The sequence below is a fragment of the Jatropha curcas genome, chromosome 1, assembly GCF_041381405.1.
Source record: "Jatropha curcas cultivar XTBG-Jc1 chromosome 1, XTBG_Jcur_1.0, whole genome shotgun sequence".
Lineage (NCBI taxonomy): Eukaryota > Viridiplantae > Streptophyta > Magnoliopsida > Malpighiales > Euphorbiaceae > Jatropha > Jatropha curcas.
This window is the reverse complement of record NC_143151.1, coordinates 30,281,305-30,296,044: the sequence shown is the minus strand read 5'-3', so window position 1 is coordinate 30,296,044 and position 14,740 is coordinate 30,281,305. Positions and strand designations below refer to the sequence as shown.

The window sequence follows — 14,740 nt, the reverse complement described above, 5'->3', positions numbered from 1 at the left end:
ATAATAGTTCTATTTATATTTTTGGAGATTTTTTTTTAACTTTCCTAGTTCACTCTTATATAATAATTCATATAAATGATTTATATTAGTTGCATTTACTAAATAGTGGAAAACAGTCTTAAATTAATTAATTTAAATTAATCTTGATATAACTAATTATTTGTCTTATTTTTAAAGTTTGAAAAAGTTAATAATATACTACCTTTAGGGTCTTTAAAGGTATATAAGGAAAAAAATAAGAAATAAAAATTATAATTTAACTAGTTTAATAAACTATCCTTGAGCTATGTGAAAAATATACGAGATTATAATTTTAAAACGAAGGAAGTATTATATATACGGTCGTATGTATAAAATAAAAAAATAATAGAAAAATATAAACATGATGAATGATCATGTATTACTATATTATTAAATTTATCATTATTTGATGGAACTCACATCTATTTTGATAAAACAGTTCGACTTTAATGGATATTAATTGTTTGAGTCAAATCGTTGAAACATTATAATTTAAAATTGAATGTAATTGAAGCATGAGAGTTGGATTTAACTTGTTGTAAAAATTTGAAATAAATTTCACCCTAAATTTTGTGAAATTTTATTATAAATTTACACTTTCATATATAAATAATAACTATGTCCTTCGTTAGGACGAAATAACTTTATAGATTTTGATTATGGCTTTGTATTTTTATATTTTATTTTGATAAGAAATATAATTATTACTGAAATATAAAAATAGTATATGATTATGATGAATCTCTTACAAAGTTTAGAGGGCCACAGGACTAATCGCCGAGATTATAATATCAAATTTATACATTAGATCTTTAAATATTATAATAGTGGTGTAGTTTATTTTATATATTATTAATTAATAAATGTATTTCCGTTGTACATGTCAATTTCTTAGGATATTATTTTAATATTTTAAGTATCCAAAAATACTATATACATTGTAGTAAGAAAAATAAAAATATCTATATAGATAAGATTTGTCTACACTAATTAGAAAATATATTTTTAAAAAATTATTATATCAAATTTAACTTATCTATTCAGCACAATTTAAAAAGTCAATTTACCTATCCGCTTGGCTTCCAAGTGCTGATTTTATAGTGCTGAAGTGTCGATTACCTAGCCATGTGGGATCTAGCTTCCAACTACTGATTTTGTTGGGTCATGTAAGATAATTTAATATAAACCAACGAACATTTTGGTTGGGCGTCAAAGGATTTGAATTTCACAAATTTAATTCCGCAAAGTATATTTTGCTAAAAAGATACAAAAAATTTTTACTGAGAGTATTAATCTCCTTGTTATATCGAAAAAATAAAATAATTTAATAAATTTTCAGATTTCTTAATTACTTAATAATGCTTACGTTTTTTTCAGAACCATACACATTTTAAGAAAATTGTAACTGATAATCTTATCTACATTTCGAGTAGGAATTGGAAATAATCATTTTTTTAATTTAACTGAAAGCATCTTTGACGATTCGGAAAGAAAAATAATAAAATAATAATAATTTTTGAAAAAATTATCCATTATTTTGATTTAATATATAGATGATATCATACAACAGAGCAGGTGTAAGTAAGTCTTATGGATTCACGAGCACCGAATGCACTTCTGCGGCAAAACAATACAGCTCTCGATTCACCACCACGTGAATGGTATTCAGAGTTCAGACAGTGAATATGAAGCATTTAAAGGTTATGGTGGCCCATTACTGATGTGAAAAATTTATCCTCTCTCCCAACTCTATAAATCAATCTAACCGCTTCTGCATGGCTATGAATAACTTGTAATTCTTCTTTCAGCATCTTTTTTGTTTCACAAGCATGAGGTCACAAACTTTTTTAGATATGCTTTACATCTTTTTAATAACTAAATGTTTTTCCTTTAGCTAGGTTTCTTTTTTAGATATGCTATAGTATACATACATGTGAAAGAAAGAAAAGAAGTGAAAAAAGAATAAAGAGAGAGTGTTCATAATTAGTTAATTATGTGGAGGCTTAGGGTTGCAGAGGGAGGCAATGACCCTTACATTTATAGCACAAACAATTTTCTTGGAAGGGAAGTATGGGAATTTGATGCTGATGCTGGCAGTACTGAAGAGCGAGAAGAGGTCGAAAAAGCTCGACAAAATTACTGGAACAATCGGTTTCAGGTCAAACCAAGCTCTGACCTTCTTTGGCAATTCCAGGTATATATAAAAATACCTTCTTTAATTAGGAAGTAGAAAGTTTATATGACGTTTATTTGAGTCTGAAGAGTTTCCTATTCTTGGCCTCCTTTTTTTCCTATCTAAATAATTCGTTAGCTTGAGTTTTTTTCTTGTAAATTAAAACTGCAGTTTCTAAGGGAGAAAAAGTTTAAACAGGAACTTCCTCAAGTGAAGATTAAAGATAATGAGGAAATTACATATGAAAAAGCCACAGCTGCATTAAGGAGAAGCGTCCACTTGTTTTCAGCTTTGCAGGCGAGCGATGGCCATTGGCCAGCAGAAAATTCAGGCCCATTGTTCTTTGCGCCTCCTTTGGTGATTACTCATTAATCAAAACTTTTGATTTTATGATATTGCTGTATATATATACTTAGATGAAACAATTAAATTTTTGTGAAAGCAGGTTTTTTCTGTCTACATTACAGGATACCTTAACTCTGCGTTTTCTGCAGAGCATCGTAAAGAAATCCTGCGTTATATTTACTGTCATCAGGTATTTTCTATATATATATATATATATATATATATATATATAATTTTGAAAGATAGTGTAATAAATTCCATGCATGGGTGTAATATAAGCAGTTAAAGGTTCAAGGGTATAATAGAAAAGAAATAAACTATAAGCACTTAATAGAAAATGTATGCAAAATTTTGGGGTCACTTCCCGTATACGTCAGTTTGTCCTAATTTTTCGTTCTTCTAAACTTGGAAATTTCACAGAGAAAGATATTTAATTTTCTCATTTAAGGCCAAGTATGGCCACCCATTCATTTTGAATTGGAATCAAACTAGAATTAAACTGTACTGTAGATGAATCAGAATTAAATTAAAATCATTAGTTCAAAAATTTAAACCAGAATCGATGGTTCAAGGGCCGATTAAGGTTCATGTGAATGTTAAAATCTGAATCTGAACCGGCGATTTCGGTTCAGTTTGAACTGAAAATTTTTTATTTTTATTTTCAAAAAGAGAATCACTTGGCCTATTTTATACATCTTAAAAAGTCGCAATAATATTTTACTACATGATATATTTTACTTAAGAATTTTTTTTTAAAAAAAAACTTTACTTTAAAAGTTAAAAATTTAAAAAGTAAAATGATAAAAAAAGAGAGAAGTATTTAGTCTAAACTTATCTCTCACAAAATCAATTGGAAGAGTGTGCGTCATTTATGTGCAAAGGTAAACTCATCATTCATTTCCTCTTCAATTGATTTTTACTGCACTTTTTCTTGTTTGGGGAAGTTTGATTCCGTTTTTCAGAAAAATTGTATAATTAGAAAGTATCATATTGACATTGTAGGAGGACAATTATTATCCACATCCAATGATGCAAAAATTGTTGTGGGATGCTATTTATTACACATGCGAGCCTCTTTTAGCCTGTTGGCCTTTAAACAAATTGCGAGAAAAGGCTCTGAAACAAACAATGGATCACATTCATTATGAAGATGAAAATAGTCAATACATTACAATTGGATGTGTGGAAAAGGTACACAGAAAAAAAGGTGCATGGATATAGAGATAATATTTGTCAACTATATTTTCAGACCGCTTATATTAACACTTTTGTGCCTATTCAACTAGGACAGCCCCTGAATATGCTGGCTTGCTGGGTTGATGACCCCAATGGGGATGCCTTTAAGAAGCATCTTGCTAGGATTGCAGATTACATTTGGGTTGCAGAAGATGGAATGAAGATACAAGTTTGTACACATTATTATATATGTATTTATTTTAGTAACAGTAAAATGCTTTTTGATCTTTGACTCTTAGAGCATTTGATATGAAGTGCTAATAAAAACATAACAGAATCGTAAGAGATGCAGTGTTTATTGCAGAGTTTTGGCAGTCAAATATGGGATGCAAGTCTTTGCCTTAAAGCTTTGATCGCTAGCGACCTGTGTGATGAAATAGGACCCACACTTAAAGAAGGACACAACTTTTTGAAGAATTCTCAGGTTTCTATATATTAATATTCTGAAACCGCTTCTTCCTTACATGATTAAGAATATGAAAGATGTTGTTTTTGTCATTTAATTTGGTATCGGCCTTTGTTTCCATTCAACTCTTAATTTGGAAGATAACTGAAAACCCATCTGGAGATTTCAAAAGGATGTTTCGTCATATCTCCAAAGGAGCATGGGCTTTCTCTGATAAAGATCATGGCTGGCAAGTTTCTGATTGCACTGCAGAAAGTTTAAAGGTAATTATTAATTCTGCCTAAAAGGTTACTTAATAATTGAAAATTAAGAGATTGCTTTTTTCGTTTTTCATTATAAAAAAAATTATGTGCTCCGCAGTGTTGCCTTCTTTTCTCAATGATGCCTCCTGAAATTGTTGGTGAGAAAATGGTACCTGAGAAGTTGTATGACTCTGTCAATGTCATACTTTCTCTTCAGGTGGGAATTAATATGCTTAACCATTGTTATTATGTTAGCACATTATTTTCATAATTTAACATTATTTTTGTATAATGTGATTAATTATTAGAGTAAAAATGGAGGTTTTCCAGCTTGGGAACCAGCAGGAGCAGTATCATGGTTGGAGGTAAATAATTGTACATGGCAAACTAATGTAAAATTACAAATTGATAATCTTCACAGTGTTTTTGCTTCAAAAGTTTCCTTTAATAATATCAAGTTGGCCCCTTTTCAATAGTTGCTCAACCCTGTGGAGTTTCTCGAAGACATTGTAATTGAGCATGAGTAAGATTTTTTTGCAATTTGTTTCTGCAGCAAGTTCAAATTTTTCAGCCTGTCGGTTTTGTACATGTATCCAAAATAATAACAATAATATAATGATCCAGGTATGTTGAATGCACTTCTTCAGCACTCCAAGGTTTGCTTCTATTTAAGAAGCTATATCCTGAGCATAGGAAGGAGGAGGTCGAAAATTCCATCTTAAACGCTGTACAGTACATTGAGAGCATACAAAAGCCTGATGGTTCATGGTATGGTTAAAAATTTATATTTATGTGTTGTTAGCCTATATATATACACACACGGACACATAGACAGAGAGAGAGAGAGAGAGAGTGTGTGTGTGTGTTCAATTACATATAGTACTGCATTGTATTAGTACAGGTATGGAAATTGGGGGGTATGCTTCACCTATGGTACATGGTTTGCACTTCGAGGTTTAGCTGCTTCCGGTAAGACTTATGACAATTCTGTTGCTATTCAAAGAGGTGTTGATTCTCTTCTTAAAATGCAATGTGATGATGGTGGATGGGGAGAGAGTTATCTTTCTTGCGCTATGAAGGTAATTTCCTTGGCTGATATTTAAATTATGTTCTTCACTGAACTTTTACTTAGGCGTCTTGTAGATCAACCATCTAAATTTGTTACAGGCATATGTTCCCCTTGAGGGTAAAAGATCAAATCTGGTGCAAACTGCAATGGCTATGATGGGTTTAATCTACGGAGGACAAGTCAGTTTACGGTTTAAATCTCTAATCTAATTAACTCCTGGATTTTATTGTTGTTTTAGTTGATTCGAAAATTAATTTCTGAAACTTTGTTTTGTAATAGGCCAAGAGAGATCCTACTCCCATTCATCGTGCTGCAAAATTGCTAATTAATTCTCAGACAGAACTTGGTGATTTTCCTCAACAGGTAAGTCTATGACATATCCTTATTTGGCATAAATAAACAGTTTTAAGCATGAAAAACTTAGAAATAACTTTTTGGCAGGAAATCGGATGTTCGTTCTTCAAGAATTGCGTGTTACACTATGCATTGTCGAGGACTACTTTTCCGATGTGGGCTTTAGCAGAATACCGCCGGCATGTTGCATTGCCTTCCAAAAACAATTAATTTATATCTATTAGGAAGCTCAGATTCTCCCCCGACGAATATATTTTTCTCCTAAGACTTGAGGTGGTAAAAAAAAAAAATCAAATTTCGATTTAAAGTTTTTAATTACTTTTATATAAACAAACAAAAGCAAAATTAGAAACGAAAATCTTTTCTTACCCATCATATTTGAAGGCCACTGAATTCAAGTTCGATCATGCAATAAATTATGCAAGCAGGGGTGGAGTTAAGAAACTTTGAAGGATCATAATAAAGTAGAGACTCGAGTGAAGGAAGAAAAGTTAAGTGAGCATTACGTGTGAAAGAAAGTGACTTGAAGTTATTTTGTAAAATTGTTGTTCAATCCCTGTAAACTTATAATTTAGCACTCCTTTTTACAAATTTGTTTTCAATTGAGTCCCAAATTTCATTTATATTTATTCACTAATGTGTCTTAATATTTATTGACTGATTTTTTCTTTATTCTTATATAATAAATTTTGCTTTCTTTTTTTTTTTTGAATACTGCGAGAGGGGGATTCGAATCTAGATCTATTGTCAGCAGGAGAAGATCCAAAAAATTAAACTAGTAGGACTAATGTATAAAAGTAATAATTTAGTGGAGGCAAAATATAAAAATTCAGTGGAACAAATACAAATTAACATAATTACATATACTAAAATATAAAAAATTATAAATTGAACTGTAAAAAGCTAGTGGGGGCAAGTGCCCCCATTGTAGATCCGCCCCTTGGTTGTCAGGGCTATCGTAAGCCGTATATGTATTTAATATCAGACTATCCCTTGGCATACAAAATTTGATTGACAAAATATAAGGATAAATTAATCAATAAATATAGGGATAAATTAAATAATTTTGGCAAAATACAGGAACAAAATAGTATTTGTTGATAGAAAATGATAAGAAATTGTTAGAAGGAAATTACAAGGACTGTAAATGAGATAAGTCGTTCGTCAGCTGCTTTAGGCGAGGCTCAATAAAAACTCGCTCAAGCTTTTTCGATAAATTTATTGAGTCGAGTTCTAAACAAACTATCAAGCTCGTTTAATAAACAAGTCGAAGTCATTTGCTTGAAAGTTGGTTTGGGGTCCAATTTTATCAAGCCAAACTCTAGAGTCGGCTTTATTGAGTTGAATTCACAACTCACAAGTTAGCTTAATAAGCTAAAATTAATTAAATCTACATATGGAATAATATCATTTTAGTTTTATAGATTTCGAGCTCGAGCTCACCGGAATGTTTTACTTATAATTTTATTTTATTCATAATTTTTATTTGAAAGTAGATTTGATTGAATTATACCAAACACCTCTTAATTAAAAAGGCTAAGGTTATAAATTTCTTCAAATCAAATCCATTTAAATACCAATACTAGAATGACGAGGAATTTTTATTAATATTCATATTTATTACCGTTCTAAAATTTTTATGTCAATATTATCTTATTTTCAAAGTACTTTAAAAATTTTAAAAAATATAATATGTTTCATCTCATAAAAATTCATAGTAACATAAGAATTTTATTCTTCACAAATATGAATAAATAGCGGAAGTTTTTGTCTTTTTTGTTAATAATAATTTATCATGGAACTCACGTTTTCTCTTCTTTGAAACTCTCTTTTACTGTGTAACTGCACAATAAATAAAATCAAAAACCAAAATGACGAAATCTCTCCTGTCGTTTTTCAATAGTTTAAAGCAGACGAGCTTTCCTTGTGTATTGTTGGATAGAAAACGTTTGTAAATTAAAAAACAAACTGATCTCCATGAATGTAAAGAAACGTTGATAGAGAAAAAAACAAAAAAAAACAAAAAAAAAAAAAAAAAAAAAAAAAAGAGCAGACTCTAAAATTTCTAGGAGGCAAAAAATTTAAGAGGGTTAAATAAAAAAATTACACTATTTTATAAGATAATTTTTTAAAAAAGAAAATTCTGGAGTTCCGATCCGATCCCTTTCAATCCCCTCCCTCCAGACCCTATATAAAAGATAAATAGAACTGGTTATTTAATGACTTTAAGAGTTGACAAATCGTAAATAGGGTCGCTAATGCTCCCCCTTTTTAATGGGAAAAACTTATTTGGATCGAGTACATGACTCTATTCATGGATCAAATCTATAAAATTAAGAATTTTTATTGAAATGAAGTTATTTCTAACTATGTACTTGGCAAATAAAAATAAAAATGTAGAAACACTTTTTAAAAAATTCTTAATTTCATTGCTTTAGTCGATAAGTGAGATTATGGATCCGGTCTAGACAAATAATTTCCTTTTTTAATACTATATTGAAAGTACTATAACTCCTTGTAGTGTTGTCTTAAACCTTTCATCTAGTCAGCAATTACAAAGTTGAAAATTTGTAAAAATTATATCATTATTAGGAAAGTAAAGTTCATATTATTCCTCGATTCAAAAAGGCATATTATGAGTATATGTTAATAGATTTTAATCTTATTCATAAAATGAGCGGATTTTTTAGTCAATTAAATATTATCTGATTGTTGTTTTCACTTATGTGGAAAGTGAGACGTCTCAGATTTAAGTCCTCTGGATTATAAAAGCTTTTATTAATTTAATGAATAAAAAGAAGGACTGCATTGTGTAGTCCATAATATTTTTTCAGCCCTTGAATTTTCCAACAAATTAAAAAAAAAACACGGATTTTCATATTTGTGCCTATAAATTAGCCGGTCACCAGTCTAAACAAGCTTAGCAAGTTTTTGGCTAGTCAAAAGTTTAGAGTAGCTCACAAACAATTAAGTTGATTTGGCACATTCTACCAAACTAATAAATAATATCAACTCTCAGAGCCATAATATATAGTTGGAGTCAAAAATAAAAATTGTCATAATATGTATTTGCAATTTACCATTTCAAAATTAGTAATTTTAACTCATAAAATTTAATAATTATTTTTTTCATTCATTGGGAAACTGGATCGCCGAAATAACATGATGAATCACATAAAAGAGATAGTTATTCCTTTAATTCACTAAATTGATGAAACTCTTATAATCGAAAGAATTCGAATTCAACATCTCTCACTCTTTATATTAATGAAAATACCAACAAGGCCGATTGGCAAATTTAATGATTACTTCACACCTTAATCTCATTATAAAATTTATGTTTTTTTAATTGTATAATTTAGTCTCTAATTTATGAATTATTTTATTATAAAAGACTATTATCTTATAAAAGACTATTATCTTATGTTTTTCATTGATGGGAGTGTAAAGACAAATTACTGATTTTCAAGTAAAGTTGGAATTAAGAAAAATTTAAGAGTTGCTTAGCAGAAAATAAAAGAATTAAGTATTTTTTAATTAATCTAATATGTAATCATATTAGCACAACAAAAAGATCTAAGAGAAATTTTTTAGTTTCAGTATATTTTTGGTTTTTACAAGAAATTTAGAAAAAAAAATCGTTGACCTTGAAATCTTGAATCCTAACTTTCCATAAAATGAGATCATACCACCACTGTATTATTGATTTAATTAAATGAAAATATTTATTGCATGTTGTATAACAAGACAAGAACAGTAGAACATGCCTAGCATATTTTTTCCTAGTTTTTTTTTTTTTAAATGACTATGTGCGGACCATATTACTAAAGACAGCTTAATCCGGCTTGAAATTTAGCGATAGTTAAGATTTTTCGTCCCTCCCTGCAGATGTGTTTAGTGGGGATTGAACTCGAGAGCTCTTTCCACATACTCAGCATGTGTTGCCATCTGAGCTATAATCTATAGATTTTTTTTGTTTTTTTATTCAATAATAAAATTCTATTTTCAAAGAGAAGAACATGGTGCATACTCACAAAATTTGACTTTACATTTGATGTTTAAAATTTGTTCTTTTACTTTTTGGTGATTTTATTTTGAAACAGAATAAAAATTATAAGGAATTTTTCATGATTTATTTTTTTTAAGAAAGCCCCCAATATTAAGCAAATATTACGTTTCGGTCCCCAAGAACAGGCTATATATAGATGCAATGCAAAGTTGTGCTCAATTGTCGACTATTCTCTACTACCATTTACCTCTCCAATCTCTCTTTCCTTTTTTTTTTTTTTCAAGTACCATTAATATTTATTATCCAAAACTAATATTTATGTTTATTGATAAATAGTAATAAAATAGAAAAAATTGTCAGTAGTTGTAGCTAGCTTGTGAAGTAAAAGAAAGAATATGTGGAGACTGAAGATAGCAGAGGGTGGCCATGACCCTTACATATATAGCACAAACAATTTTCTTGGAAGACAAATATGGGAGTTTGATCCTAATGCAGGTACTCCTGAAGAGCGAGCTGAGGTTGAAGAAGCTTGTCAAAATTTCTGGAAAAATCGATTTCAGGTCAAACCCAATGCTGATCTCCTCTGGCAGAAGCAGGTTCTTCTTCTACTTACTTTTATTTCTTTTCCATTATATACATATATATTGTTTTCTCCTAACTTTCTATTATTTTATGCAGTTTCTAAGAGAGAAAAATTTCAAACAGGAAATCCCAATAGTAAAGGTTAAGGGTTTTGAGGAAATGACGCATGAAACAGTAACAGCAGCACTGAGGAGAAGTGTCCACGTTTTCTCTGCCTTACAGGCCCGTGATGGTCATTGGCCTGCTACAAATTCCGGCTCATTATTCTTCTTGCCTCCATTGGTATTTCTTTTTTTTTTTTTTTTTTTGTTTCTTAGGAAGAAAGGAACAAATTCTGAATCCTAAACTTTTATTTGGATGGAAGTTTTTTTTTTGAACCAAAGAAAATGGCCATGGAAAATAACTAAGTAAAAGAGTTTTTTCTTGTTTAGGGAAAGAGAAGAAATTAACTTATTTTCTACAGGAAAATATATTTGAAATCTTCTTTAATTTGGAGAGAAAATTGGCCAAGAAAAGATCTTAACATTTCATAGTACTTCAAAATTTTCGTTATTTATCTTAAAATGTCATTTAAACCCATTTCTCAAATAAATGAAAAATTTATGTGACTAAATGAAAATTATGCAGGTAATTGTACTGTACATTACAGGTTATCTAAATACAATAATCACAGAAGAGCATCGCAAACAAATCCTGAATTACATATACTGTCATCAGGTAAAAAGTAAAAGCATTGGGCTCAAGCATTTGGTGAAGTAGATTTCTAATGTTAATTTAATTATGGATTATATAATTAAACATTGTATATAATATTATTGTTGCTCAGAACGAAGATGGCGGATGGGGTCTGCACATAGAGGGTCATAGCATAATGTTCTGCACTGTTCTAAACTACATTTGTATGAGAATGCTTGGAGAAGGGCCTGATGGAGGGAAAGATAATTCTTGTGAAAGAGCAAGGAAGTGGATTCTTGATCATGGTTCTGCTATTGCCATTCCTTCTTGGGGAAAGATATGGCTTTCGGTATATAATTATTATATATATATTTATTTATTTATTTTCCATCTTAATATAATTTTTTTCTTTTACTTGATTAAATTTTCTTTATCTTGTAGATACTTGGTCTTTATGACTGGTATGGAACGAATCCAGTTCCTCCAGAGTTTTGGGCAATCCCAAGTTTCTTTCCAATACATCCAGGTTCATTTCTTCTTTTTCACTTCTTTTTTCTTTTAAATAAATAAATTCTCTTTTGCATTCTTCATTTAATTTAATAGTGTGACTTGATTAATTTAATTAAGGTCCCTAATTTTAATTGGAATTCTAATTAATATTATGCAGCAAAAATGTTGTGCTATTGTCGGATGACATACCTTCCAATGTCATATATTTATGGGAAAAGATTTGTTGCTCCAGTAACTCCTCTTATTTTGCAATTAAGAGAAGAAATTTTCAATCAACCTTATGAAAAAATTGATTGGAGAAGCGTCCGACATTTGTGTGCAAAAGTGAGTTCGGTATAGTTAATAATAACAAATAAGTTAATTTTGTGTTATGGAAAAATAAAATAAAATAAATCCAATGTTCTTGCAGGAAGATCTGTACTATCCTCGTACTTTTGTCCAAACATTGCTTTGGGATGTTTTGTACAATTTTGCAGAGCCTCTTCTTAATAGTTGGCCCTTTAACAAATTGAGAGAAAAGGCTCTAAACCAAACTATGCTCCATTTACATTATGAAGATGAAGTCAGTCGCTACATTACAATTGGCTCCACAGAAAAGGTAATTAATTTACTAATTAATGTTTAAATTAACATATATATATATATATATATTTATTTATTTATTTATTTATTTATATTTATATTTATATTTATATATTTTTTCATGCACTCGGTCACCATTTTTATGTTTGTTTTGATCAGCCATTATTTATGCTTGCTTGTTGGATTGAAGATGCCAATGGGGACTATTTCAAGAAGCATCTTGCTAGGTTCTCAGATTTCTTGTGGGTTGCAGAAGATGGAATGACTGCTCAAGTTAGTACATTAATATTATTAGTACCTACTTAACAAATAATTAGCAGAACTACAATTGAACTTTCGAAATTTTTTTTATCATTTCCAAGTAATAACTTATTATATGCAGAGTTTTGGTAGTCAAGGATGGGATACCAGTTTCGCTCTCCAAGCTTTGATAGCTTGCAACCTCACCAATGAAATAGGACCTACACTTAGGGAAGGACACAGCTTCATCAAGAATTCTCAGGTTTCGATTTACCCACTAGACTACTCTTCATATATAATAGTATGTGTTAGGATTTTATGTTATCTAATCCGATTAAGTTGGCACTTGAAAGGTTTCTGAGAATCCTCCTGGTGACTTCAGAAGAATGTTTCGACACATATCAAAAGGAGGATGGACTTTTTCCGATAGAGATCACGGATGGCAAGTTTCTGATACTACTGCGGAAGGATTAACCGTAAGAATTGAACTTTGTTCAAACAAACACCTTAACCTTGACGTTAGATTTGGTCATAATATAATATAATAATAACCACAATTAATTATCTTTCTTGCAGTGTTGCTTACTTTTCTCGATGATGCCACCAGAGACTGTGGGTGAAAAATTGGAGCCTGAGAAGTTATTTGATGCTGTTAATGTCATACTCTCTCTTCAGGTAAGAGTTAATTGCACCTACGCGTCAATGTCATACGCATAATCTTGTAAATCTTGCTCTCAAGTTAGATAATCTTGTGCATTATTGCAGAGTAAAAATGGCGGTTTACCAGCATGGGAGCCAGCACCACCAACATTTTGGATGGAGGTCTCTAATTAATTAAACATGATTCTATCAAAATTAACAATATTATCATTATCATAATTGTTTTTCTTTTCCCCCAGTGGCTCAATCCAGTTGAGTTCTTTGAGGATGCTGTCATTGAACATGAGTAAGACTAATTAGAAAGAAAGATTTTGAGCTCCGACTTAATTTTTTTTTTGTACTTTTTCATTGAGGGTAATAAAATTATTGATGCAGGCATGTAGAGTGTACCTCATCTTCTATCTACGCTTTGGCTCTATTCAAGAAACTGTATCCTGATCATAGAAAGAAGGAGATCGAAGATTTTATCGCAAATGCTGTACAATTCATTCAACAAATTCAAAGGCCTGATGGTTCATGGTATGGGAATTGGGGGATATGCTTTACATATGGCACATGGTTTGCACTAAGAGGCTTAGCTGCTGCTGGCAAGACTTACTTCAACTGTTCTGCTGTACGTAGAGGTGTCAACTTTCTACTCAAATTACAAAGAGAGGATGGTGGTTGGGGAGAGAGTTATCTTTCATGTCCAAACAAGGTATTACTATACAACAATCCAAACTAGTATCTTTGGAAGTTTACGTTAATGGAGCTAGCTATATCTTTTGGGTACAGGAATATGTTCCTCTTGAGGGTGAGAGATCAAATCTGGTGCAGACTGCTTGGGCTTTGATGGGGCTAATTCATGGTGGACAGGTCATTTTCACGAATGATTTGCTCAAGAATTGGATTTTGTTTAGACATCCGTTTCCATTTTCATTGTGACTAAGAATTCCTAATTCCTTTGGCTACAGGGGGAGATAGACCCTGCACCATTGCATCTTGCGGCCAAGCTTCTAATCAATTCACAAACAGAACTAGGTGATTTTCCCCAACAGGTAACTCCCTCTCTCTTTAATTTGTTTCTGACATGTCTGCTGCGTTTGGTTGATAATTTGTTTCTGATATGTCTGCTGCGTTTATTGAAATGGAGTCGCTGAGACTCTTTCCTTCTTAACTAAAAATCTTATGTTCAAATCTTAGATATATAAATGCCACACTTGGAGACTCTTTCTGGCTCCCCAATATAGGTTTGAAGTTCTCGTCCGGACATAGTCAAAGCCCAATGGACTTCAGAATAACTGTGGTTATAGACCAAAAAATAGTTTGTTTTTTAATTGTGATGCTAATTATTGATTACTTATTTGATTAATTTTCAATTATGGCAGGAAATTTTAGGAGTCTACATGAAGAATTGCATGGTGCACTATGCAGCATATAGGAATATTTTCCCTTTGTGGGCTCTAGCAGAATATCGCCAGCATTTTTCATTTTCTTCGAAAAGTGTTTGAATTATATAACTTCTATAATTACATTTTTCATTAAGTGCTTTTTCATTCTCTACCACAGCATCATCAATTATTAAACGACTATTCCCCCCCTTGCCAACAATGTATCGTTTTATTGAGTTATCCAAGTGCTGAAATTTTCCATTTTT

At 30.8% G+C, this 14,740-nt stretch overlaps 2 protein-coding genes across 2 annotated transcripts; both read left to right on the top strand.

Moving 5' to 3' along the window:
- The first annotated feature begins 1,704 nt into the window (after window positions 1–1,704).
- Window positions 1,705–6,460, top strand: LOC149499347 (lupeol synthase-like). The gene is made up of 16 exons (XM_089717354.1): window positions 1,705–2,215; window positions 2,366–2,551; window positions 2,640–2,747; window positions 3,364–3,420; window positions 3,542–3,730; window positions 3,831–3,944; window positions 4,080–4,199; window positions 4,322–4,444; window positions 4,542–4,640; window positions 4,732–4,788; window positions 4,900–4,946; window positions 5,048–5,191; window positions 5,325–5,502; window positions 5,591–5,671; window positions 5,772–5,855; window positions 5,934–6,460. Exons 1-16 carry the CDS (start codon window positions 2,015–2,017, stop codon window positions 6,054–6,056), a joined length of 1,911 nt encoding a protein of 636 aa, XP_089573480.1. The 5' UTR covers window positions 1,705–2,014; the 3' UTR covers window positions 6,057–6,460.
- A 3,763-nt stretch (window positions 6,461–10,223) lies between these two features.
- On the top strand, window positions 10,224–14,674 carry LOC110009532 (lupeol synthase). Its single transcript, XM_089720621.1, has 17 exons — window positions 10,224–10,451; window positions 10,534–10,719; window positions 11,065–11,154; window positions 11,264–11,461; window positions 11,554–11,638; window positions 11,780–11,946; window positions 12,032–12,220; window positions 12,364–12,477; window positions 12,587–12,706; window positions 12,798–12,920; window positions 13,021–13,119; window positions 13,210–13,266; window positions 13,344–13,390; window positions 13,480–13,801; window positions 13,879–13,959; window positions 14,058–14,141; window positions 14,472–14,674. The coding sequence occupies exons 1-17, from the start codon at window positions 10,251–10,253 to the stop codon at window positions 14,592–14,594; spliced, it is 2,286 nt and encodes a 761-aa protein (XP_089576747.1). The 5' UTR covers window positions 10,224–10,250; the 3' UTR covers window positions 14,595–14,674.
- The last annotated feature ends 66 nt before the right edge of the window (window positions 14,675–14,740 follow it).

Excerpts from the sequence above, each read along its gene's own strand:
- LOC149499347 (XM_089717354.1), top strand. The coding sequence starts at position 2,015 with ATGTGGAGGCTTAGGGTTGCAGAGGGAGGCAATGACCCTTACATTTAT. Across the intron at positions 2,748-3,363 it reads AGGTATTTTCTATATATATA|TCTAAACTTATCTCTCACAA; the intron begins TATATATATATA and ends AGAAGTATTTAG. Across the intron at positions 5,503-5,590 it reads ATCTTTCTTGCGCTATGAAG|GCATATGTTCCCCTTGAGGG; the intron begins GTAATTTCCTTG and ends AATTTGTTACAG.
- LOC110009532 (XM_089720621.1), top strand. The coding sequence starts at position 10,251 with ATGTGGAGACTGAAGATAGCAGAGGGTGGCCATGACCCTTACATATAT. Across the intron at positions 10,720-11,064 it reads TATTCTTCTTGCCTCCATTG|GTAATTGTACTGTACATTAC; the intron begins GTATTTCTTTTT and ends AAAATTATGCAG. Across the intron at positions 11,155-11,263 it reads ATTACATATACTGTCATCAG|AACGAAGATGGCGGATGGGG; the intron begins GTAAAAAGTAAA and ends ATTGTTGCTCAG.